A 27773-nucleotide genomic window follows, 5' to 3' on the forward strand; every position below is an offset into this window, starting at 1 on the left:
GCCCTAGTCTCTGCTGTGTCCCGTCCTTGCCACGGTCCCCTTCCCCACTGCAACCTTGCAGAGCGATGGGGGAAACCAGGCTAATTTGGCCTTCCCTCCGTGGCTCTCCTTCAAGTTTTCCATCCAGCTAGTGCATTTCCTTGTGTTGCCACGCATGAGGAAGAAAAAGCATGGCACCAGAATGCCACCCCCTACCCGCCCTTTGGGAAACAGCCCACCCCTGCCCAGAGCATGTGCTTGCTTCTAGAGAATCAGATTCCAATCCTCTCTTGAGGCGCGTCATTGGCGGACTGGAAACTGGGAATATTGGGGAGGAGAGGGAGGGAAATAAGCTAGGACCTGGGGTGGGGATGGGGGTGGTGGTTGCATGCAGACCCAGGATGGTGGAAATACAGAAATCTCCAAACACCTCGGTCCAGTCCGGTGAAAAACCACAGCAATACACATTCTCGTGCCAGGAAATGGTTGCTTACCCCCGCTCTCTGGAGTCCTTTGGAGCTCTCTGATCCCATCAGTGATTCCGTCTGCAAGAGCCCCCCCTCCCCCCCTTGCAGAAGGGAGCAATTCACCCGATCGTTTTCTCTCTCAGTTCTTGGTGGTCCAGGCGGATAAGGTGAGCACAGCATAAATGGCTGCAAGGGGGAAGGTAACGTTTCATCAACATAACCACAGAACCAGCTTTGCGCCATGGGAGACCTCACTTACTGAGACCTTTTCTCCCCCCTTTCTTTTTAATTCTCTGATACATTATTGCGCTTCTGGATTTTGTTTTATTTTGGCTTTAAGGTTGAGAGTGGGGTGGATGCCCTCCCAGTGGGGCAGAGGTGGGGAGTGAGGGCGGAGAGCAGAGAACAGGTATTTTCCTAATGACTCCACCTGAAGGGTACAAAGAGACCTCTTTGCCAAGAGACTGGCTGCCAGCTGGCCCTGCGGAGCAAACTTTAAATACAAAATCCAGTGGCACCTCTGTTTATGGAAACAACACTTGTCGAGGGAAAATGACCTGAAAGAGAGCATCTGTGATCAAAATACCTAATTGTAAGCACAAATCTTTCTGTGTCCAGTTATTAAAATCACTCTGGGACTATAACAGCCACGCTTGTCTCTCCCCCCACCTTTTAATAGAAAATGGTCATTCTATCCTGGTTACCTCCACTGGATGTGGAGGCAGTGAGGGAATCAGCTCAGAGAATTGACAAACTGGGAAAATGTGGGGATCCCGTGCTTTTAGCGCAGACTCCGTCTGGGCCCAGCAAACAAGGGTAAACTTGGGGTGGTCTTCTAGGTCGGCCAGTGCTGAGTTGAACCCTAAACTGAAGGGGGAGTGTTGTGGCTTTTATAATCCAATGATGCAATGATTACACCAGCTTACAAGAGTTCTGAGCAGGTGCTTTTTATTAATTGATAAAGAGCTAAGGCTCGTTTTTGATAGATAATATATATTTATTAAATGTATTAATGTGTGTTTTATAATGTACCTTTATCCTCCCCTGGCTGACTGTTGCATACTTATTAAAAAAAAAAATCGTTAAAGAAATTTCAAGACAATCAACGTGTACCATAAATGACTGTATATAAACATGACAAATTTAAAGGTTGTAAAGCATGGGCAGATAGGTTTTATTTTCAAAATGCTGTTCTTAACACAAAAATAAAGGCTTTCCTATTTACTTAAGATGTGTGGTAGCTTGTCAAAACCACCCAGAATAACTACGAGGCTTTTGGATTTGCCTGGAGGCTCAGTCTGTGGCAATTTGAACGGGGGAATCCTGGTTCACAGCAAACCACAGAACAAATGAGGGTAATAAGTTAGCTTAGCCACCAATGAGGAACTTTCTATAGTACTCTGGGGGCTTGACAACCAAAATCCTTTGTCTGTCACTGTCTGGGTGTCTTCAACTTGTTGGATTTGCAGTCAGAGTTAAGAGTCAGTCTCCTCTGCAAGTGGTTGTAGGCAATACGTCTTTTTTATGAAGAGAATACTCACCAGATAAACCTAAAGCCCATGGCAAAGGTTTGGGACTCGAATTTAAAGATTTTTTTTTTTTTTTTTTTTTTTTTATTTATTTGACTGTCAGAAATCACAAGTAGACGGAGAGGCAGGCAGAGAGAGAGAGAGAGAGAAGCAGGCTCCCCGCTGAGCGGAGAGCCCGATGCGGGCCTCGATCCCAGGACCCTGAGATCATGACCTGAGCCGAAGGCAGCGGCTTAACCCACTGAGCCACCCAGGCGCCCGTGGGACTCGAATTTAAGTACCAGTCTTTGCCAAGGCAGCCAGAAGTGGGAAACTGGAAACTAAAACACTTCAGCGTTTCTTGGATCTAGAGTTTGTTGTATATTTTAACGGCGGTTGGTGTAGAAGAATATACTGGAAGCACTGAAGAAATAATAATAGATAAAATAATAAAATTTGGAGATAATGCAGAAAGTTAAGATTCGTACTCTCCTAGGATAAACTATATGCAGTAAAGCATGTTTGCAACAAATCCTAGCTTGTGCAGAAAAGGTTCTGTATTCACATGTACCAAATCTAGTCGTTTTAAAAAAAAATCAACAGAGAGGAAGCATAATTTGTACATTTTCCTCACGTAGGGTCCTTGAAGCTCCAAAGGGAGAAGATCCCCCAGTAGTTAAGGTGGTGGAGTCGTAGGTGCAATTTCCTCCTCGTCCTCCATTTTGCATTTCACTACAAAGAAATGAAAGAGAAAGTCAGAATCAATTTATATACCCAGACAGACTTGTGATTTTGCAAACAGCAAACTCTGATGTGTGGAGGTCCACGACATCGGAACTCACTGAGCACCTGCTCTGGTTCTGGGGCCATGGACCTACCGGGGAAGAACGCGGGGCCACTGTGTTCCAAGGACGGAATCGAAAGCTTCAAAACCATGTAATGTTCATGGCTATTCTTTTTGTCCCCCAGTTTTATTGAAAAATAATCGACTTACACCGCTGTATAATTTTAAGGCAGATTGCAAGATGGTTTGATTTACATATATGGTCAGACATTTACTCCAATGGGGTTCACTGACCCCCACCTTCTCACACAGATCCAATAACAAGAAAATCTTGTGATGAGAACGCTTGGGATCTCCTCTCTTCACAACTTACCTATGTATCATTCAGGAGTGTTAGCTGCAGTCATTTTGTTGTACATTAGAGCCCTAGTGCTGATTTATCATGTAACGGGAGGTTTATATCGTCCCTGGTAACCACAAGTCTGATCTCTTTTCCTGTGAGTTTGGGTTTGATTCTGGTTTTTTTTTTGTTTAGATTCCCCATATAAATGAGATCATACAGTATTTGTCTTTGTTTACCTGATTTATTTCATTTAGCATAATGCCTTCAAAGTCCATCAAGCTATTCTTAATTTAGTTCAGTAGAAGGTCAAAAGTGTTCTTTGCGGGTCAGGGAAACTGAAGAAAGGAAGTTTTACTGAAGACGATGACACATTCCAGGCTCTTGACTCCGTCCAATCTGTCACCACTCACCTTGCTCCCCCACCCACCCAAAATTAAAATCTCAGGATAACACTGGGGTGAATGCAAGGTCAGAAGGGAATCTCTTCCAGTCTTTCATGGTCTGGAAAAGAATGATCTGGGGGATTTCCTGCCTCGGCTAAACAGGAAAGTTGGCAGAACACAGGACAGCACAACTTGTAACAGGGAAATTGTCCCAATAGGGAAAAGCCCCTTCCCTAGATAAATAGGGAAACCAGTCCCCCAGGGTGGGGGGAGGGGGAGTCCTTTTAGAAAGATCCTCTCATTTAAAAAATTTTTTTTAAGGTTTTATTTATTTATTTGAGGGACAGCGTGCGCTTGTGCAAGCCGGGGGGTTCAGGTAGGGAGAGAGAGAGAATCAGGAATCTCTAGCAGCTTCCGTGCTGAGCACGGAGCCCAAAGCAGGGATTGATCTCAGGACCTCAAGATCATGACCTAAGCTGAAATCAAGAGTTGGTTGCTTAACCAGCTGAGTCGCCCAGGCGCCCCCAAGAAAGACTCTTGTTTTTAAAAAGTTTTTGTTTCTAGCGTTCCAAGTGCTTGTTCTGGACATTAATGCCTGAAGGTTCTTCTGAGTAAGGTCACAGACTCTGATCACACATGGGGAGGAGTGTTCTAGCCAAAAGCGTGTTGTTAGCGTGTAGGGCACAGGTTTTGATCCAACCAGACCCAAGCATGGACTGAGGTGGGGACACCATCACGGGCAACACAGTTACTTCCTGTTGGATGTGGACTGAAAAGCTTTCAGCAGCCCAGGCTAGCACAGCAGTCCTCAAGCTGGGGCTTTCGAAGCGTATTTGGTCATGGTTTATTCAAAGAGAGTCACCCTCCAAGTCCTCAGCTGTGGACAGTATGGACTTGCGGTTGATGGGTTTTATATTGATCCCCTTTCGTACCTCTCCTGGTCCTGGCACTGGCTAGTATGTAAAAAAATCCCCAGGTGGCAAACAAGGAGGCAATCAGTCCACCAGAGTCTCCTTCCCGTGTTTTCTGTGTTTAATAATTATCAAAAGTTAAAGTGTATTTATTTGGCTTTGTGCATTACTAATGACTTAATAACTCAAACTAGAAAAAGTATTTTTAATACTTAGAACCTGTGGTCACTGGAAATTTTAAAGAATTGTTTTGAGTGGGGGGTGCCTGGGTGGCTCAGCCAGTGAAGCCTCTGCCTTTGGCTCAGGTCATGGTCTCAGGGTCCTGGGATCGAGCCCTGCATCTGGCCCTCTGCTCAGCAGGGAGCCTGCTTCCCCCTCCCCCATCTGCCTGCCTCTCTGCCTACTTGTGATCTCTCTCTCTGTGTCAAATAAATAAAATCTTTAAAAAAAAAAAAAAGATTGTTTTGAGTGTATACACTGTTTTTTGTTTCATATACATACAAAAGCTGTCCAAGTAACCACCGTGAATATCCCATGTGCCTCTAAATCCTATTGATGACAATGGTCCTTCAGAGCCAAGGATGCTCTACGCCTCTGCAGGTGCTTTCCCAGGACCCCGCTGATCCATGATGTGATCCGGATGGGAAAGTTGAGCAATGAGTGGGGATGGCAGATTCCCGACTGGTAGGCCTTGTCAATTTCCACATTCGATTTTAAGCTATCAGCCTCATCAGAGCTGGGAGGCTGTCTGCTCCACCCTATGGAACAGCTTAGTTCTGGGCTGCTCTGGGTCCAGACAGGGAGGTATGCGGGAAAACCTCAGGGGCAAGATAGTGCTCTAGGCAGGGTCAGGGGGAGCAGCACTGTTCCCAGCATCACTGGGAAACTGTTAGAAGTGCAAATCCAGGGGTGCCTGGGTGGTTCAGTGGTTTAAAGCCTCTGCCTTCGGCTCCGGTCATGATCTCAGGGTTCTGGGATCGAGCCCTGCATCGGACTCCCTGCTCAGTGGGGAGCCTGCTTCCCCCTCTCTCTGCCTGCCTCTCTGCCTCTTTGTGATCTCTCTCTCTCTCTCTTAAATAAATAAAATCCTTAAAAAAAGAAGAAGAAGAAGAAGCGCAAATCCACAGTTCCACCCACACCTAAAGAATCAGCAGCAGTGGAGCCCAGCCAGTTCGTGTTGTCAACAAGCCCCCCCAGGGGATGACGGATACATCAGAGTTTGACCCGCTGCCGCTGGTTCTCCACCTTGGTTGTGTTTAAGAATCACCTGGGCTGCATCTGAAGCCTATTAGTGCCTGGGTCTCACCCTAGACATTCTGATGTAATTGGTCTGAGGCCCGGGTATTGAACAGTATTCAAAGTTCCCCTATGTTGCTAATGCTCAGTCAGTGTTGAAAAACCCAAACTGGGGTTGGAGTCCCTTAAAAAAAAAAAAGTGACCATAAAGACCCTTACAGTTCAGAAGAGCCTAGAGTTCCCCTCCATGTCTCAAAATGGAAGCAGTTTGATGACCTCTCTGGCCCATAGTTGGCAGACAGTCGATAGAGGCTCCCAGTAGCCAGAGAGGGAAGGAAGTCTGCTGGGAAGAATTCAGCCTTTGGGTTTTCTGTTGTTCCTCAGCCCTGCCTTAAGAAAGAATTCACCTGCTCCCCTCTGTCCCCGTATCAACCAATTCCTGCCCATGCCTTGATAACCTCTCTTAGCCACCCATATACTTCGGCTTTGCCTGGGGAAAAAGCCCTTATTATCTTTTTCCAATTATTACACAAGCGTCTTGAGAAAGGAGAGCAGAGAGTGAGGCTAGGACCGCTCCTCCAAACTGAAAAATCAAAACACTATCTAGAGTTGATGGACTGGAAATAAAGATGGATGTGGAGCCCCAGGATGCAATCACCTGGGGATATCTGAACGTCCTCAATGCCCACCCCAGCCAGTCAGGTCAGAGTTGCTGGAGTGCGGGGCCTCTCCACTGGTGTCCCCACCCTGGGGAAGTGGCATTATCCAGTGACACTGAGTATGCACACTCCCCACAATGCAGCGACTGCTCTCCTTCTGCTGCCCCCCGGGGAAACCCTTGCACACACGTCTGAGCCACGTGGATTAAGATGTCCGCGATAGCAGGAAGCTTCAAAGAACCCAAATGTCAATCAATAGCTGCCTGGATAAACAAATCGTGGTCTGTCTGAACGGTGAGTATACAGCAGGGAACGTGAATAAACCACAGCTACACCTGTTGCCTTAGATGCGCTCACCCACGTTGAAGGAAAGCTGGAAGGTGCAGGGTAATACGTGTAGTGCGATTCTATTTGCAGCAGATCTAAATACCGAGGAGTGCCTCTAAAGATGAGAAAAACTCTAAAAGAGACCAGAGAACGGGGTGTCTGGCTGGCTCAGTAGAGCATGTGACTCTTGATCTCAGGGTTGTAAATTCGAGCCCGTGTTGGGTGTAGAAATTACTTAAAATCTTAAAAAAAAAAAAAAAAAAAAAGGCAAGAGAACAATTAGCCCAAAAGTCAGGATAAGTGGCTTCACTTCGGGAGGAGAAGCTTTAAAGGTGTTGACAGTATTCTATTTCCTTAACTGGGATGGTAGTTATACGTGAGTGCTTGCCCCAGAGTTATATGTGCATTGTGGTCAATATTGTATGAATATTTCCCTCACCCCCAAAAAAACAGGTAAAAAGAAATAAAAATGGTATATTACTTGAAATGACAAAGCCAACTAATGAACAGAAAAGAACAATTTAACTACTTTGGGAGGGTGGAGATGGGGTATTAGTGAACTCGCCCTCATCTGTCATAGCAGGAAATCAGATACTGTCTAAAATCATATCTATCATATCGAAAATCACAACTATTCAGAGAGGAGCAGCTAAGAGCTCAAAGTGAATGCTGTAGCAGAGGGTGTAAAAGGGATGACGCTGGTTATGTCCTTCTGTCCATCCTCCACAGTAGTCCTCCCTTATCCTTGGGGGACAGGTCCCAAGACCCCCAGTGAATGCTCATTGCCAGCGATAAGGCAGGGAGATGGGTACTGTCTTTTAACCATGGGAACCATGTGCAGGGATTAAAAGTTAAGAAAGATAAAAGTCTCCCCTTGGTGGTTTTCTTCCTCATTTTGGCAGAACAGAGCCTTGCACAGGTAGGTCCTCAGGTGGGTAAAAGGAGGGAGCTTGGAAGGAGGCAGCAGGGGAGGAGAAGGTAGCGATGACTGAATGAAAGAACCTGGTCTCCATTTTAGTTTAGAGACATCATCACGGTTGGCCTCCAACACCAACAGACAGATGCCTCCGTGCCCCTGCACCGTCCTTGTCCCCCTCAGCAGGCTGGTGCACAGCCAGTTCCGGAAGGGCTGGAGAGTGGAAAATCCCAGAGACAGGAGCCAGCCCTTCAGCTTCAATTAAAGGCAGTGTGACAAGAAAGGCTCTGCATACTAATGAGACTTGCTAGGGTTTTCCTCCTCTCAGTCACCCTCCTTCTCTCCTGTTCCAGTCAGTGACCAGGCTGAGAATTCCGGACAGTTGGGAGAAACTGCCTAAGGCTTGAGACACAGGAAATTCAGGGACCGAGGGGTCATGCAGCCTCTCACTCGGGTGGCCCAGATGTGGCCTCAGAACGAAGCATCACCTGGGACAGATCCCTGGGCTGCTCTAGACCTTGAGAATCGGATTCCAGGAGTGAATCCTGGCACTCAACATCCCCCACCTCGTGCTTTGAGTGATCCCTTTGATGTGACGGGTTTGGGAAAGCGCACGCTATGGCTCCGCCAGCACTCAGCACCTGTCTCCCGAGGGCCCAGGTGCGAGATGGTGCTGGGAGAGCAAGACAGACAAGGCCTGCCCGGTGCTTGACACGGAGTCCGGGCCTGAGTTAGGCACTCAGTAAACATGACCTATTATTATTATCTTTAGGGCGCAGTCTTGGATCTCCAGGAGCTCACAGTCCAGAGGGGGAAGCAGAAAAATAAACAGGGGATTACAAGAGCCAAGAGATGCACACACAGCACAGGGAGAAGTCATGACCCAAGCTGAAGGCAGACACTTAACGACTGAGCCACCCAGGTGCCCCAAAAAACTCAAAAAGCATTAACTAGCCCCCCAGTTTCTAGGATTCGAGGTAAATAATACAAGCAGATACTTCTGTGGCACTGATCGAGCCCTTCACACATATGAAGTGATGGTGAGCTAAGTGCCATGATTCTCCCCAGTCTGACAGACAGGGAGACCCAGGCCCACGGGTTATGTGGCTTGCCCGTGGTCACAGCATAGGCTCTCTGGCTCCTGCATTTGTGCTTTTAACCCCTGCAAGGTCATGGTCTTACAGTATCTCTCACCAGTAGATGAAGATTTCCATACTCAAAGATGCCACAACGAGACTCGCAGACAAAGGTGTTCACTACCGCGTTGTCTTACCACAAAAACAGCTTGGGGACAACCTAAAGGCCCAACAGTGATTGGGAGTGATCCAATCATTGGGGAATGAAGAGGTGTCTGACAATTTATAAACTTGGTAAAACATATGAAGTCACTAAAACAAAGTGATGCTTTTGCCAAGCTCGAAGGAACAGGGAGAGATGTCAAGCGGAATACAGTGAAGCACATTTTCTGCAAATTTTGACGATGCAGATTTTAAAATTGCTCAGTACCAAAGGTTAACATTGTCTCCAAGGGGGACACCAAGGTTCTGTCTGTTGGTCTGGAAGCCAAACAGGATGATGTTTCTAAAGGGTAAAAGTGGAAACCAGTTTCTTTCACTCATTCTACTCTGCCCCTTTTTTCCCAACTCCCTTTCTAAAAAAATTTTTTTGGAGAACAAATGACTCCTATTTTACATTTACTCCTGGTTGGGGCCTTCCAAAGTATGTCATTAAAATGGGTGTTTTTTTTGGTGGGTACCTGAGTGGCTCAGTTGGTTAAGCAACTGCCTTAGGCTCAGGTCATGATCTGGAAGTCCTGGAATCGAGTCCTACATTGGGCTCCCAGCTCCATGGGGAGCCTGCTTCTCTCTCTGACCTTCTCTCCTCTCATGCTCGCTTTCACACACTCTCTCTCTCTCTCAAATAAAAAAATAAAATCTTAAAAAAAAAATATTTTGGTAGGGGCCGCCTGGGTGGCTCAGTTGGGTAAGCATCAGCCTTTAGCTCAGGTCATGGGCTCCGGGTCCTGGGATCCAGCCTATTTCTCCCTCTCCTTCAACCCCTCTCCCCCATTTGTGCTGTCTCTCTCGAGTAAATAAATAAAATCTTTAGAAAAAAAAAGTTTTTTAAAGATTTTATTTATTTATCTGACAGATAGAGATCACAAGCAGGCAGAGAGGCAGGAAGAGGAGTGGGGGGAAGCAGGCTCCCTGCTGAGCAGAGAGCCTGATGTGGGGCTTGATCCCAACACCCTGGGATCATGACCCAAGCCGAAGGCAGAGGCTTTAGCCCACTGAGCCACCCCCGCGCCCCTAGAAAAACATTTTTTTTAAATATTTACTTATTTATTGCAGAGAGAGAAAAAGAGAGTGCGCCCGCGGGTGCACGAGTTGGGGAAGGTGCAGAGGGCGAGGGAAAGCGAGTCTTAAGCACACACGTGCTCAGCGTAGAGCCCCACACAGGGCTTGATCTCACGACCCTGAGATCGCTACCTGAGCTGAAACCAAAAGTCCGACAGCTAACCAATTTCACCACCCAGGTGCTCCAAGAGGATAATGTATTTAAAGTGCCTAGTGCTAGGTCCGGCACGTAGTGGATACTCAACTAATGTGACTTCTTTTCTCCAACATGGACTGTAGAAATACCAGCTGAAATGCTGCTAGAGAGTTCACTTAGCATTTTTTAAAATTCACAGCATGTCACTCATCTGCAAGTTATTTCTCTTGCAAGCTCACTATCAAAGAGTTAAGAACTTGAAAGTTAGCAGAAACCAGCGTAGATGGCTTGTGTGTGCCCCAAACTCTGCCATGTTGGTCCCAGGAGAACCTCTGCAACCTCTCCCAGAACATGTGTGCTCATTCTGTAAACCTCATTCTGGCAACCGCAGCTATCAGATATCCCAAGAGTATAACTGAATTGAGGAACGCAACGGTGTGTCCCAATGGCAGATGATCACGTTAAACAGTGTGCAACATCGTTAGACGTCATGGAAATTAAAGGCATGACGAGATAGCTAGCGCACATCCACCCACCCGGGTGGTTACAATAAAAGAGACTCAGCATATCAAGGGTTAGCGGGGACGCAGAGCAACTGGAAAGCTCAGGCACCACTGGTGAGAATGGGAAATGGTGCAACCACTTTAGAAAAGGACTTGGCAGTATCCTCTAAAATTAAATATTATATATACTCCCAGACCCATCAATTCCACTCCCGGTAGTCTAACTGAAGTGAGCCAGAAAACATATACAAAGACATTCATAATAGCAGTATTTTTCATAATAGCCAAAAACTGGGTAAAACTCAAGCGTTCATCAGTAAAGTGAACAGATATACAAGCTGTAATGAGATTCATTAGAAAGAATACTGTGCGTCAGTGAAAAAGAGCAAACGACTGTTATGCTCAACAATCTGGCTGAATCTTTCAGACTTAATGCTCAGCAGGCACAAAGGAGTTCACCCTGTGTTTTTCATTTATACGAAGTTTGAGAATAAGCAAAACTCTTCTATGGTTTTAGGAGTCATAATAGAGTTTGCCTTGGGGTTGGGGGCTGCCAGCTGGAGAGGGGCATGAGAGAGCCCGCAGAGGGGCTGGATATGTCTTTATCTTGATCTGGGTGGTGGTTATGCCAAGGTATACACACATAGAAGTTCACTGGGGACTAGTATATCCTACTGCCTGTGAGTTTCACTTCAAAGACAAACTAAACTAAACTAAAATAAATTGGAAAATGGGGAGGAAGAGAATAAAGATCCGAGGACTTTTTAATTCAGAGCCAGGGCCAGAAGTCTTAGGTACCTCATCAGTCCCGGGGGTGGGGGGGACTTGCAACAGAATATTAACAATATCACATAATTAATCAAGAAACTTGCATTAACGGAATGCTGGGCACTATGTTCATTTATCTCATTCAATCTCCCCAGCCACTCTGGGAGGTAGATGTAATCATTATTTCCATTTTAATAATGAGGAAACTAAGACTCAGACACACTATAAGCAACTTGCCCGGGGTCATAAAGCTAAGTAAATGGTCATGCCAAGATTCTAAACCTGGTCTATCTGAGATCAAAATCCATGGTCTACACCATCAAGTCATAGCACTACAAAGTAAGAATTGGGGTCCCTGATCCTGACCGAGAATCATCTAGTGGAGTTTAGAGTCAACTTCCATACTTTCCAATTAAGAAGGCATGGGATATACAATATATATTACCAAGATTTTATTTCTCTTCTACTTTACTGGACTGACTTTTAAAAATCAGAGTATTCTTCCACTACAAAAACAAAACACAGGCATAATAGAAAATTGGAAGAACACAGAAAAAGTGTAAAAAAAAAATCTACGAATATAACTCCATGTCCCCCCAGTGGGGGAATAAATGGTGGAAGCCTTTTTGTCTAAAAAGAAACGTATGTTGACATTCAAGGAGTAAAGGTCAGCAGTCTGATTAAGTTTATCTCCCTTTCTTGACCGTGTCAGATATTGGGCTGCATCATTTTAAGGAAAGTTGAGCCTTGGAAGCCACAAGGCACTGGGGAGAATTTAACAGTCTTGAATGTGCAATAATTAAGACTTATTGCTGACTTCTAAACAGTGTTACTTCAGTAAACTCAGTGAAGTCTCCTTGGAGGCAGTGTTTTAAGTGGGGACATTTGGTGCTGGAAGCGACAACATTGGTTATATTGAGACCGAAACATGGGGATTATCAAATTTTGACCCTGAAAAGGATCTGGAGTCCTAGAAAGGGAGATATTTAATAAAAGGCTTGTTTTTTTATAAGTGAGGCCCCGATGGGAGAAGGGAACCACCAAGGCTAAACCAGTGACAGAGGCATGGGAGCAGAGTGTAGTTGCTCAGATCACACCTTCTGGAACCAGAATCCTACCATCATTTACCAACTGGGTGACCTGAGCAAGTCTCTGAAGCCCTTGGAAGCCTCAGCTCCTTCTAGGATAATAACAGCTTCCTCTCAGGGGCATGAAGGATCAGATGAGATGACCCATTGCCTGACACATAGCAGGTGCTCAATAAAATTCTTTTTGGGGGGTGAGATTTTATTTTTTTATTTGACAGAGGGAGAGAGTGAGAGAGCACAAGCAGGGGGTGTGGCAGAGGGAGAGGGAGAAGCAGGCTCCCCGCTGAACAGGGAGCTTGATGTGGGGCTTGATTCCAGGACCCTGGGATTATGACCTGAGCGAAAGGCAAATGCTTAACTGCCTGAACCACCCACGTGCTGCAAAATTCTTTTTTTTTTTTTTAAGATGTTATTTTTGAGTCATCTCTACACCCAACTCACAACCCGAGATCAAGAATTGCCTGTTCTACTGACCAAGCCAGCCGGAACCCCTCAATGACATTGCTTCTTTTTAAAAAAATCGTTTATTTATTTACTTAAGAGAGCACATACAAGCGGTGGCGGGAAGAGGGAGCAGCAGAGGGGGAAGAAGAAGCAGACTCTCCACTGAGCGGGGAGCCTGGTGCAGGGCTCCATCCCAGGACCCCAGGATCATGACCTGAGCCAAAGGCAGACACCCAACCAACTGAGCACCCAGGATTCCCTCAATGAAACTATTTCTTAATCATACAAGTAACAGAGTGTCTGTAGAAAAACTGGAAAATATGCTATTTTCGAACAGATATTTAAATGCATTTTCTTTAAGTCTTGTGGATAAGCTTTATGTGCTATTCGTATGTCTATATCTGTATAAGCATTTTCTCTCCACATCTGTTTCTGAGGGTAGGTCCATTTAGCTGAATTGCATCAAGACTGGAGTTTCAGCACAGCTGATTACCCCACCACCATCCACTAGGCTGCCCTTCAAAATCCAGTGTCTCCAAAAGCCCAGTGAGTCATGGGTGTGAATGAACAGACGAACCCCATCAGCCGCGTCTTGTGACTTTTTTATTTATCTCTGCATTCTCAGCTGCCGCTGCCAAGACTGAACCTTTAGAAATATCCCAAGCATTCTGAATTAGCCTGGGTATAAACAGTCTCATCCAGTTCAGACTGGTAGAAGCTCGCATATTAAATGTTGCCTTTAAGCGAAAAGGAAACAAATCCTCCAGTTTATTTTTAAGCAGTTCCTTTACAAGGGTAACAATTTAATAACTAATTGAGAAATCATTTCGATCTGTACTGAGGGACTGGCGGGGTATTCACTCATAATCTTAGTGCTTGGTCCAGAACCCAGAGCAGACAGGGCTCAAGTCAAGAAACTCCAAGGACTAAGAAACCAAACTTATCAATGTTCAGAAAGGGGTTGGGAATTCACAAACCAAGAGTTTCAACCACAGGATTCTTCCTAGTAGGAAGAATACGGAAAAGAAAATGTGAATGTTTCTGACTGTGGATACTGGTGAGAAACATATTTACCTCCAAACAAAACTGCATTTTGGAAAGGATTACTCATAACACCTATGTCATTCTTAACCCATAAATGTCTCCTAAATGCATCTACCTCCGTCCATTCCCACTGCCAACTGGTCACCTAATTTGTCTCCCACTTGCGGCCACATCCATCCTTCTAGATAGCCCATCTGATGCCGCCACTGCTCAGCTAGGACTCTTTAAAGGCTCCCTGCTGCCCTCAGGATCAAGGCCACTGTCTTTAATAGGGTCTGTGAGGCCACTGCTCTCTCCCCACTGCCCTGTCACCCTGCGTACTGCTTTTGCCACACAGGCCTTCTTTCAGTCCCCTTCCAGGCTCAAGGTCCTTACTTAGGTCTTTTTCTCATCCTGGAAAGCCCTCCCTGGCCCTGACATCTAGTTAATTCCTAGTTTACTTCTGATCTCAGCCTTGCAGGAACCTAGTCAAATTCCCCAGCTAATCTCTGGTGGCACCCTGAACGTCTCTGAAGCAGTCATCACAGTCTATAATCAAGTACTTGTGTGATTACTGGAATAGTGTCTGCTTCCCCCACTAGATTTGGGGTTTCCAGGAGAGGAAGGTGCTGGTGTATGGTATCCATTGTCTCCCCAGCACTTGGAAGTGTCCAGTCCACCCCCAGGGCAGGTTCTCAATCAATATTTGTTGATCTAATTAAGAAGTTGTACGCTAGCTTCCTTCTGTAAGCCCCAACCACCCTCTCTCTCAGCCTCTAGGACACAAAAGGACACACATCTTTCCTGGGAAAAAAAATACCCAGACTTTAGTATCAGAGAAGTAAATGTTTGCATTTGGGCTCAGCACTTACTACCAGCACACCTTAGGCCCAGTCATTAAGCCTTTTGAAGCTTCTGTTTCCTTGCCTGTAGCACTGGGTTCTCCATGGATCTTACTGCACAGGTAATCTTAATATTTAAATATATTAACTGAGGTCACATACAAAAATCCACCAGAAGAATGACTGACAAAACAGATGCAGCAGGTGCATAATCATAAAGGGTAGTTCTTGGGGCGTCTGGGTGGTTCAGTAGGTTAACCTTCTGCCTTTTGGCTTAGGTTGTGATTTCCGGGTCCTGGGATCAAGCCCTGCATCTGGCTCCCTGCTCAGCGGTGAGTCAGCTTTTCCCTCTTCCTCTCCCTCTGTGATCTCTCTCATTCTTGCTCCCTCACAAATAAATAAATAAAATCCTCAAAAAAAAAAAAAAAAAGGTAGCTCTCATTGTGGTTCAAACTGCTATGTGCTTGCTTTCCTGGGCTAAACCCCTTTAACCCCTGCTGCCTCTACAAAGTAATCCAAAGCAACAAAATATATTGGCAGCCTGCTGCTTTCCTTTTTTGCATTCTTTTGTCAGCATCTACTGTGTGTTGGTTGATGCTGGACCTAAAATGGTGCACATGCCAGACAGAGCTGTGCTCTCTTGGAGCTAATCCATGTTTTAATTAAAAGATAAGTGTTTTTAATATGTAAACAATATCTTCCATAGCTACACAAATGGAATCAGACCATCTCATGGCTGTTGCTGAGAAATGATTCTAAGAAACTAATCTGAAATACATACAAAGATTTAGGAATGAAGACATCAATTTGGTGCATGATATTTAAAACACTGGTCTTTGGCTGATGTAGGGAATATTTAATGTCTACTCTTTATTTTTTAAAAAAATAGAGTCTTCTTAAATTTTTTAAAGTAATCTCTACACCCAATGTGGAACTCAAACTCAAAACCCCAAGATCAAGAGTTGCATGTCCCACCAACTGAGCCAGCTGGGCGCCCCTTAGGTCTTCATTATGATCGCAATTCCCAGGCTGATAGGAAAGACATGAGCGTCAGCCTATCCTCTCCATTTCAGCTACATTCTGAAACTTTTAATATAGCTAGCAACAATAACAACAATGATGAAAACAATAATAATAATAATTATTATTATATAGGAGCACCGAGGTGGCTCAGTCAATTAAACATCTGACTCTTGATCTCAGTGTAGTGAGTTCAAGCCTCATGTTGGGCTCCACACGAGTCTACTTAAAAAATAAAAACATAGAAAGTAACTATAAGTACTATTTATTGAGTCATATGTGTGCTACACTTTATATTCCTACATTCCTTTAATCTTCACAAGAACTCTATTATTATTATCTGAATTTTTCAGGTGAGAACATCGAGATTCAGAAAGGTTAGTGGATTTTTTAAGTTGCAAATGTAAGATTTGACTCTTATTTGTGCCTCTTCTACTGCTTTTAGGGAAATCATCTCAATGTTTGAATGAAAAGATTGAGGTTTTCAATATGTAAGAATATCTTCAATATTCAAATATTACACTGTTTTAGGAATCAAGGCAGCCATGGTGTCAATATTTACAATGGTGAAGTTCAGAAACAAGTGTCTGGTAGGAAAAAAACTAAATTATGTGCTAAGAATATGTAAAGTAAGTTTACAATATAGAAGGATGTTCACAACGTAGAGTTAGGGAGACATGAAAATAATTGTTAAGGAGTTTGATTTCACTGATGTAAAGTTAAAGTTGCATTTTCAAAAACATTGACAATAAAGATGACAACTGGAGATACACAGCTCCCAGAATTGCCAAAAACAGTATCCAAAAAATAAAGAATATTCAAATTTCATGAATTAAAATCTTACTATAAAGCTACGGCGATGGAGACTGTGTGGTCCTAGCATAAGAATAGACATATAGATCAACAGAAAGAATTGAAAGTCCGGAAACCCTTACATTCATGTTCAACCAATTTTCAACAGAAGTGCCAAGATCACTTCAACGGGGAAAGAAGAGTCTGTTTAACGAGCGTTGCTGGGTGCCAGCACAGCCACATGGAAAAGGATGGAGTTGGACCCTTCCCTTAGGCCATATACAAAAATCAACTCAAAATGGGTCAAAGACTTAAAGGAAACAACTTGAATCAAGCAACTCTTAGAAAAAATAAATAAATAAATCTCCATGATCTCGGATTGGGCCATGGTTTCCTAGATATGATACCAAGGGCAGAAGCAACAAATGAAAATATACATGTACGTTATCAAAATTGAAAACTCTAGTGCTTTAAGACACCAAGAGATGGAAAGACAGCCCACAAAACTGCAAAGTATGTGTCTGAAAAGAAACGTGACTAGAATACACAAGGAACTCTTACAGTTCAACAATAAAATGATAATCCAGTTTAAAAAGGCAAAGGATCTGAATAGGCATTTCTCCAAAAAAAGATACACAAATGGCCAATAAGCACATGAAAAGATGCTCAACATCATTAGGCATCAGGGAAACATAAATCGAACCACAACGGGATACCACTTCACACCCACTAGGATGGCTAGAATCCAACAGACAGATAATAAAGAGTGTTGGCAAGGATGTGCAAAAACTGGAACTCTCATCCATTGCTGGTGGGAATGTAAAATGGTTTAGCCCCTCTGAATACAATCTGGCAGTTCCTCAAACAGTTGAATCTAGGGTTACCATATGACCCGGCAATTCCACTCTTACGTCTATACCCAAAAGAAATGAAATTGCGTGTTCGCACAAAACCGGTGCATGAAATGTTCATGGTAGCCCCCAAATGGAAATGAGTCAAATGTCCATCAACCGACGAAGAGGTCAATGAGATGTGATATATCCATACCATGGAATGTTACTCAGTTATGTTATGAGCTGAATGGTGATCTCCCCTCAAGTGACTGTATTGGAAATAAGACCTTTAAGGAGGTGATCAAAGTTAATGAGGTCATAAGGGTGGAGCCCTAATCTCATAGAACTGGTACGGTCCTAAGGAGAGGAAGAGATACAGAGCTCTCCCTCCACTGTGCGAGGTAGCAGCTGGGAGGCAGCACCCGCAAGCCTGGAGAAGAGCTCTCACCAGACCCTGCCCGCGTCGTCCTTGGCACCCTGATCTCCAACTGCCCCCCTCCAGTGCCGTGGGAAAATGTCTGTTGTTCAAGCCGGCTAGTCTGCGGTATGTTGTTAAGGCAGCCTAAGCTAACTAATACAAGCCATAAAAAGAAATGAAGTATAGATAAATGCTATGACATGGATGGTTCTTGAAAACATTGTGCTGAGTGAAATAAACCAGTCATGAGGGCAACTCTGCAGAGACAGGAAGTAGATTAGCAGTTGTCTGGGGCTGGGAGGAAGGGGGCTCTTGGCAGTCATGGCTAAGGGTTTCTTGTGACGTGACGAAAAGATACTAAAATTGATCGCAGTCATGGTTGCAAATTCTGTAAAAATACTAAAAGCCACTGTCTTGTACACTTTGAATTGTATGACATATGAATTATATCTCAATAAAGCTGTTTTTAAGAAAGAAAGAGGACCTCTCAATAGTGGTCATCTCTGGGGCGCCTGGGTGGCTCAGTGGGTTAAAGCTTCTGCCTTCAGCTCGGGTCATGATCCCAGGCTGCTGGGATCGAGCCCCGCATTGGGCTCTCTGCTTGGCGGCGAGCCTGCTTCCCCCCCTCTCTCTCTCCCACTGAGCCCCCAGGCACCCCTACATTGCTTTTATAGTAGGCAAACACACACACCTGAAACTAAACGTTCACAAGTGAACATCCCTTACTATAAGCAATGCATACTAACATTTTCTAGATCTACTCTTTTATTTTTTAAAGATTTTATGGTTTATTTTATGGAGAGATAGAGAGCACAAAGAAGGGGAAGGGCAGAGGGAGAAGGGGAGAGAATCCCAGGCAGACTCCACGCTGAGCTCAGAGCCCCCCCACGGGGCTGGATCTCAGGTCTGGAGCCAAAATCAAGAATCAGACACTCAACTGACCGAGCCACCCAGAGCCCCTACTCTTTTATTTTTTAAATGCTGTGGCAACCCACTAATTGATTTCACCATCCACAGTGGGTAAATAGCTCTAATAAGCTTCAAAAGTTGTATGGTTTACAGTAGTCACTGGTCATTACTGGGCACCTAACATGTATGAGGCATTGAAGTAAGCATGTTACACCCACTGTCTCATACAGGTCCCTTTGGGATCCAGTGAGGGAAGTACTTTTATTATTTCCATCGTACAGATGAAGAAACTAAACCATAGAGAGGTTCAGTAACTTGCTCAAGGTCACAGAGCCAGTGAGAATCTGTAGGTAAGTGTGAGCTCAAGTCTCTTCATTCAAATGACCTCTCAGTTGGACTTTAGAGGGGTGTTAATTTCATTTCACAGTTAGAAGATGGGAGATCAGAAAGGTTAAGTGCCTTGCTCAAAGACACACAGCTAGGAAGCTTCCAAGCAGGGTTTGAAGGTACATCTTGGGACTCCAAGCCCTGGACTTTTTTTTTTTTTTTTTTTGCCATCATTAGCTAGCTGCTCTCTCTGGACAGCTTCAAACGTCACTTTGAAACCTCTTAAGAGACCAGTCTCTAGATGCCACGAAAAGCAAATGAGGGTAACTCTGACGCACATGGCAACGGGAGGATATTACATAAGACTCAGCTTCTGCTACCTCCCTCCTACTTGGATGGGACAAAATAAGGCACTTTTAAAAAAAGTTTTTCTAGGGGCACCTGAGTAGTTCTGTTGGTTAGGTGGCTGTCTGTTCAGCTCAATTCATGGTCCCAGGGGCTTGGGATGCGAGACCCACAGTCCCCGCATGGCATGGGTCTCCCTGCTCAGTGGGGAGCCTGCTTCTTCCTCTCCCTCTGCCCTCCCCCCACCCCCCGGCCTTCCCCCCTGCCCCCCTGTGCTTTCTGGCTCTCTCCATCAAATAAATAAATAACATCTTTTTTAAAAAGTTTTTTTATATGCCAAAGGATTAGTAACAGCATTGGTGGGTAGCTTTTTCTGATCTCTTGATGCTTTTCTGTAGTTTCACCATGAGAATGTATTACTTCGATAAGGGGACAGTTTTTAAATTAGTTTAAAAGGAATCAGCTTGCCCTTCTTAACATCTAGCTTCCATAGCTCTACCTTGAAAATTTTCCATGTCCTGGACTAATGAGAGTTGAATCTGGAAATTGGCAAGACACTTTAGCTACTCAGATCCTAAATTTAGATCCTAAGGGAGAATACCATGTGTCAACGGGGCTGGACTGGCGCTCAGAGGGAGAAGGCGGGACAGTTACACGGGTGGGACCACTGCCCTTTAAACCAGGCTAACAGGCATAGAGGGACATGTGCTTCTTGCCCTCAGCGACTTAATCAGAGGTTGGATCCTGATGGACTTTGTATGAAACCAAACACCAACAGATTTCTCCCGAGCATTTGAACCCCATAAATAACATCTGTGCATTGCAGCATAACGAAGTGGGGAAGAGGAAGGACTCTGGAATCTGCCAGAGTCCAAGAAATTGCCTGGCTTTGCTACTTCTTTGCTGTGGGGCCCTCGGTACACTGCTCAACCTCTTTGTGCCTCAGTTTCTTCATCTATAAAACGGAGACCACAGTAGTACCTGCTTCACAGGGCTGCTGTGAGGACAGAGTCCCTATTAAGGAAACACTTCGAAAAGTGTTTACCTCATAGTAAGCGCACGGTGGATATGAACAATCTGTGTTATCATTTTAGAAGACATAAATAATCAAAAAAGGAAAATAATCACCTGTATTTCTATTTTAGGGGGAAAAAAAAAAACCCAGGCAGAAATCAATCAACCCATCAATCTCCAGCATTACTACTACTTAGAAATAATCACCATACTGGGGTGCCTGGCTGGCTCAGTCGGAAAACCATGTGACTCTTGATTTCAGGGTTGTGCATTTGAACCCCATGTTGGGTGTAGAGATTACTAAAACAAACAAAAAAATGTAAAAAATTATCACTATTAACATTTTAGGGTTATATTCTAGTAGACTTTTCTCTTTGTCCCTTTATATATTATGTGTAAGCCTATGTCTTCCCTTTGTCTGTGTGCGGTTGCTTGTTTGCTTGGAAACAGTTCCATTTACTTGTCCTTGGGAGAGCTTACCAAGCTAGATAATTTTGGAAAGGGATTATGAGACACAGATTCATTCATTAATCAACAAATATTTCTTGAGCATCTACCATGTGCTGGACACCGTTCTAGGTGCTAGGGATAGAGCAGTGAACAAAACAGGAAGGAAAAATAAAAAGTCCCTGCTATTAGCAAATTTATATTGTATGGTTACACAGGCAATAAACAAAGTAAATCTTAAAAATATTGGGTGACTCAAAAGAATTAAACACTTGGAAAAATTATAAGTTATGTGTATCATGTAGTCAAAGACAATTTGTAAAGGAACTAGTACAGTTAACTCCAACGTATATGCAGCTCCGTGTAACACACACAGGAAATATGGTGCCCAGCCATCCTGGAGTCAGTTTCCTCTAGATCCTTAGTCACAGCTTGAAGGGCAGCTGTGACTTGTTTCTTTACTCCTGCGAGGCTGCAAAGAAGGGGTGGACCCCACACCAAGGTCTTGATGCCCACCAGCTACAGCATGTTGTAAGACAAGTCTAGAAATGGTCAACTCTTTTTGAATCACTCTGTAGAGGACATGTTGGATGGGGACAAGCAGGGCAGAGAGGTGGGGAAGCAAGAGATGGTCAGGAAGGACTCACTAAGGAGGTGATATTAAGTAGAGGTGACATTAAGAGGTGAAAGAGCATTAGCCATGAGGATATTTGGCACCTGAGCCTTCATTTTTTCCTCTCAGTTCCTTTTTAAAAGATTCATTTACTGATTTGGGGGGGGGGCAGAGGAAGAGAGAGAATCTCAAGCAGACTCCCCACTGAGTGAGGAGCCCAAGGTGGGTCTTGACCTATGACCCTGAGATCATGACCTGAGATGAAATCAAGAGTCAGATGCTTAACCCACTGAACCACCCAGGTGTCCCTTTTTCCTCTCAGTTTTTTATGTGGTAAAATATACATAAAATTTACCATCTTAACCATTTTTAGGCATACAATTCAGTGGTAATAAGTGTCTTCATATTGTTTTTTAAAAATATTTTATTTATTTATTTGACAGAGAGAGAGAGATCACAAGTAGGCAGAGAGGCAGGCAGAGAGAGAGGGAGAAGCAGGCTCTCTGATCAGCAGAGAGCCTGACAGAGAGCCTGATGTGGAGCTCAATCCCGGGATCATGACCTGAGCCGAAGGTAGAGGCTTAACCCACTGAGCCACAGTGTCTCCATATTGTTGTGCAACCATCACAACCACTCATACCCACAATTGTTCTCTTCCTGCAAAAACTGAAACCCTGTGCCTATTAGACACGAACTCCCCATTCTCCCCTCTGCTCAGCCCCTGGCAACCACTGTTCTACTTTCCGTCTCTAGAATTTGACTACTCTACCTCCTATAAGTGGAGTCATATGGTCTTTGTCTTTTTGTGACTGGCTTATTTCACTCAGCGCAATGCTGTCAAGATTCATCCATGTTATAGCAGGTGTCAGAACTTCCTTCCCTTTGAAAGCGGAATGCTATTTCACTGTATATATAGACCACATTTTCCTTATCCATTCGTTTACAGATAGACACTTAGGGTGCTTCCATCTTTTGGCTGTTGTGAAGAATGCTGCTATGAATTTGGTGCACAAATATCCCTTCAAGACTCTGGTTTCAGTTCTTCTGGGTACATCACCAGAAGTGGAATTGCTGAATCATACGGTGATTCCTTTTTAAGTTTTTTTCAGGAACGACTTTGGCTATTTTACCATTTTACATTCCTACTAACAATGCATAAGGATCCAATTCTCCATATCCTCACAAACACATATTATCTTTTGGGGGATTTTTGATAGTATCCATCCGATTGGGTACGAGGTGGTCTGGGCCTTCTTTTTAATTCTTTTTGTAGCACTTGTATTGAAATATGAATCATATACCACACAATTCACCCATTTAAAGCACACAACTCAATGGTTTTCAATAGAGTCACAAAAGTGTGTAATCACCACCACAATCAATTTTACTATTCCTCAGCCCAAAACGAAACCCCATACCCTTTTGTGATTCCCCTCCATTCCCCTAGCCCTTTGCAGCCACTGATCTACTTTCTGTCTCTGTGGATTTGCCTGTCCTGGATATTTCATATAAATGAAATCACATAATATGTGGTCTTTTTGATGTCTGATTCTTTGCACTTTGCATAATGTTTTCAAGGTTCCAGCCATGGTGGAGCAGGCATCCCTTCTTCATTTCTTCTCATAGTGTGGCCTTCCTTTCTGTGTTGAATGCCTTTTGAGCTTTTGGAAAGCATGAATTCCAGACTTTTCCCTCAGCCTACCAGTCCACCAACCGACTGAAAGGAAGGCTGTGAGAACAGTAAAGGCAGTGCGATGTTGTGGAAACTTCTAGATTTCCTCAGCTGTGTGACCAAAGCTGAGTGACTTAACCTCTGAGATACTCTCCTCCCCCCAAAAAACAGGGGTAATAATAGTTTGTACTAGTTGAATTTATGGTGAAGATTAGAAAATAATATCTGTAAGGTGTCTAGCCCATGGGAGGCATCCAATAAATTGAGTTTTCGTGAGGACCACAGATCTTGGCAGACCAGCAAGGTCTGGCAGCTAAGGATATAGGCGACATGTCTCCTGCAGGTCAAGATGCCACACAGCAGGAGCGAGTTCCCATTGTCCTCCCTTTGTTAGCTTCACCTTTCATTCAGAGTCACCCCGAGTGTGACAGACCCAAATAGGGTGGTAAGAAAGGCCCTCAGTCTACAACATAGGCTTCCCACTCCTCCAGTGTATGACCAAACCAAAATCTCCTTTAAACACCCCTGTGCTTTCCCTGCAAACTCTCCTAAATGGCCAAATACCCAATCCATCCTTTTGTCTTCCCCCTTCAACATTGAAACCCCCCCAGTTATGCTCTGGCCCTCAACCATCCCGCCCTATTCTCCCCCCAGCAAATGCCCAGAATGTTCACCATCTTACTGTTCTTGCCTCCAGTCTTGAGACCAAACTCCCAAGGCCAATGATCACCACCAAGACAACAGCAAGTTTTCCAAGGTTTGCATCTGCTCAGCAATAGACCGCTTGCCCAGGGGGCAGGAGACTCTACGGCAAACACCTATTAGGTTTCTTGTTTATAGAGATTTCCTAGTTTACTCCTTCCATTTTTCAAAGGAGAAAGCAAAGTCCATCAACCAGGTAAATTGCAGACGGGGGCCAGGAACTCAGATTCCCTGAATTGGGGACCTATGCTGGGACCTTGCAACTAATCCACAGTATTAGAATTTTGCTGATGTGGTTACAACACATTCTCTACTAAGAATAAACCCGTGTCATCATTTTCTCGGGCCCCTAGCCTGACACATCTTACAAATTTCCCCCCAGGGGATGCTGATCTGCTGCCAGGATGGAGAGCCACTGCTACAGGTAAATTACCTGGAATAAAAATTTTATATATATTTCTTGACGGTTTAAAAAATATTACCAAAACCAGCAACCAGTTATTGTCCCTTCCCTCTGTGCCAGGGGTCTGTTTAACAGCATACAATGGTATTTAATCTTATTTGATCCTCACAGGAGGCCTCTACAATAGGCCCTAATTGTCCCCATTATAACAGACGAGCAAACGTGGGTCTTGAGAGGATGAGCAACTGGCCCATGACCTCACTGATAGTAAGGGGCAGGACCCCGGTTCTGTCAGATCCCAAAGCCAATAGTCTTTTTCAAGAAAAAAACAACATTTTATTTATGTATTCATGAGAGAGAGAGAGAGAGAGAGGCAGAGCCAGAGGAAGAAGCAGATGGGACTCCATCCCAGGACTCTGGGATCACGACCTGAACCAAAGGCAGATGCTTAACTTACTGAGCCACTCAGGCACCCCAAAGCCAATATTCTCTTTTTAAAAATTAACATATAATGTATTATTTGTTTCAGGGGTAACAGGTCTGTGATTGGTCAGTCCTACACAATGTACAGTGCTCACCACAACACGTGCCCTTCCCAAAGTCCATCAGATAGCCACCCCATCCCTCTCACCCCCTCCACTCCAGCAACCCTCAGTTTGTTTCCTGAGATTAAGAGTTTCTTATGGTTTGTCTCCCTCTCTGGTTTCATCTTGTTTCAATTTGTCCTCTCTTCCCTGTGATCCTCTACCTTGTTTCTCAAATTCCACAAATCAGTGAGATCAGATGATAATTGTCTTTCTCTGATTGACTTATTTTAATTAGCGTAATACCTTCTAGTTCCATCCACATCGTTGCAAATAGCAAGATTTCATTTTTGATGGCTGCATGATATTCCATTATATGTATATATACCATATCTTCTTTGATCATTTGTCTGTTAATGGACATCTAGGCTCTTACCATAGTTTGGCTATTGTGGACATTGCTGCTATAAACATTGGGGTGCAGGTGCCCCTTCCCAAAAGGCCAATATTCTTAATAGCAACATATATTAGCCATATAGAGCGAATCACTTACTGATCATTTCTTGTTATGAGCCAGGCACTATTCCAGTTCATTTAATCCTCCCAAACCCTATAGGGTTGTTCTTCATATCAGTATTTCCACTTTATTGCCATGCAAACTAAGTCAGAGAGAGATTAAGCAACCTGCACAGGGTTACAGTCCTTAATAAGTGGGAAACTTAATCCATTCTGGTTTCAAGAGACTTCCAGAAGCTGGTAGGTTTATCTAGATCTTACCAAGGCATTCTGCATCTATAGAACTGCAAAGAAGAATACTGGATAATCAGATGAAGGAACAAAGCTACAGAAGTTGGAGGAATCCATTTACATATACTTAAATTTGGGATCTTGAACTTGCGGGGCGGACCATTTAAAAAAAGGAAATCATTTGTTACTTTACTTTTTTAATTTCAGCAGAATAGTAGGGGATCTTTGAGCATTTCTTTCTTTCTTTTTTTAAAAATTTATTTATTTATTTAACAGACAGAGATCACAAGTAGGCAGAGAGGCAGGCAGGCAGAGAGAGAGGAGGAAGCAGGCTCCCCACTAAGCAGAGAGCCTGACTCGGGGGTCAAGGCTGGGATCATGACCTGAGCCAAGGGCAGAGGCTTTAACCCAATGAGTCACCCAGGTGCCACGACTTTAAGCATTTCAATAGAAGGCATGTCCTAGCTGTACAGACTTTTACAAATTTTTAATGAAAAAATACATATGAAAATTGATGTTATCCAAACATATCCAGCTGCCGGTGAGTCTTAAAAATAGAACCGATGAACGTAATATCACGGCATGGAGTCACTAGTTTCTTTTAATCAAAGTTTTATTTCTTTTGCAGGTTCAAATGCAGAAGGAGCTAAGGTTTGAGGAGATTTAAGAGGAAAAATTAAGATGAAAGTGACACCTTAGTGTTATTGATATATTTCTTCTTAAAGAGCCATGGTATCAAAAAAATAAGTAAATAAAGAGCCATGGTATTACCAAAGTGATGACTCCATTTCAAATTATTCCCGAGGCATAATTATTCTCATGTTACAAGTAGGGAAAATGAAACACAAAGATTACATCACCCATCAAAAGTTACAAAGTGGGGACGCCTGGGTGGCTCAGTTGGTTAAGCAGCTGCCTTCGGCTCAGGTCATGATCCCAGCATCCTGGGATCGAGTCCCACATCGGGCTCCTTGCCCTCCGCAGGGAGCCTGCTTCTCCCTCTGACTCTGCCTTCCACTCTGTCTGCCTATGCTCGCTCTCGCTCACTCTCTCTCTGACAAATAAATAAATAAAATCTTAAAAAAAAAAAAAAAAGTTACAAAGTGGGTTGGTGGCCTTAAGGGCAAATTGATGCAACAGTTTTGAATGACAATGCAGCGATCACAGTCTAAACTTAATATATGCATGTCCTTTGAACCGGGAATTTCATTCTTATGACTATATCCTATAAAAATACTTCTATAAGAAAGCAAGAATAAATCTACAAAAACATCCATGGAAGCATTGTTCATAATACAAGTTAAATATCTATTTATAGGGACTGGCTTTAAAAAAAGTATGGTACAGGTTTATCATTTTTATGGACCCACAAAAAAATAATGAGACAGATCTATATATATTGGCATGTGTGATATTATGACTTATATTAAGAAATATGTATTTGTCTTCGTCTGCATTTCTGGCATAGAGCTCCTAAAAACTCTTGGAATTTCCCAAGTGAGGAGGAAGACCAAAAGGTGTCTTTTGTTATGTTAATAAGTGGCTTTCAGACCCACCCAAGGATGGCTGGTGGCCGGGAAAACCAACTATGTTATTAAAAAGTTAAGGAACTTTTAGTCCCATTCCCCTGACCTCTAGGAAAGGGAAAGATGCTGGAGGCTGAATCAATCACCAGTGGCCAATGATTTCATCAAATGTGTCTATCCAAAGAAGTAGCCACACAAACCCGTAGGACAGGGTTCAGAGACTTCCAGATGGGGATGCCACAATAATTCCAGGTACTACCATGCCAAGCCCCAAACTCTGTGAGGACAGAAGCTCCTTTGTTGGGGACCTCCCTCTCTCTTTTATCTCTCCATCTGGCTGCTGATTCATTTCCCTTAATACATCCTCTGTAATAAATCAGTAATCTAGTGAGTAAACTAGTTTCCTGAGTTCTGAGAGCTGCCCCAGCAAATTAATTGAACCCAACAAATAGGGAAACTCCAAGCTGTGCTGGTCAGTCAGAAGCACAGGTAAAAACCTGGGCTTGGGACTGTCTGAAGTGGAGGTGGTGGTGGTCCTACATGACAGAGCCCTTAACCTGTGGGGTCTGATGCTTTCTCTGGGTCAATACATGTCAGAATTGAGTTGAATTCTCCAACTCAGCTGGTGTCGGAGAATCACTTCCTAGTGGTATAGAAACCGCCCTCCCCCAACACATTGGAATTGGTATTAGAACTTTTGGCATGAAAAGTTTCCTTCCAAGTAAAGGAAAAAAAAACATGTTGCGGTACAGGGTATATAATACGGTTCCACATGTGTAGATAGAGGAAGAAACCCGAAGGGTAGAC

The 27773-nt window shown here is 43.9% G+C and overlaps 1 protein-coding gene across 1 annotated transcript in view; it reads right to left on the bottom strand.

Moving 5' to 3' along the window:
* Positions 1 to 2253: 2253 nt before the first annotated feature.
* Positions 2254 to 27773, bottom strand: part of IQCK (IQ motif containing K) — a 118943-nt gene continuing 93423 nt past the window's right edge. The window contains exon 9 of the mRNA XM_032328024.1: positions 2254 to 2686. Coding sequence (XP_032183915.1) covers positions 2631 to 2686 — 56 coding nt within the window. The 3' untranslated portion in view covers positions 2254 to 2630. The remainder of the gene's footprint in view (positions 2687 to 27773) is intronic.

The sequence above is a fragment of the Mustela erminea genome, chromosome 20 (genome assembly GCF_009829155.1).
Source record: "Mustela erminea isolate mMusErm1 chromosome 20, mMusErm1.Pri, whole genome shotgun sequence".
NCBI classification, from domain to species: domain Eukaryota; kingdom Metazoa; phylum Chordata; class Mammalia; order Carnivora; family Mustelidae; genus Mustela; species Mustela erminea.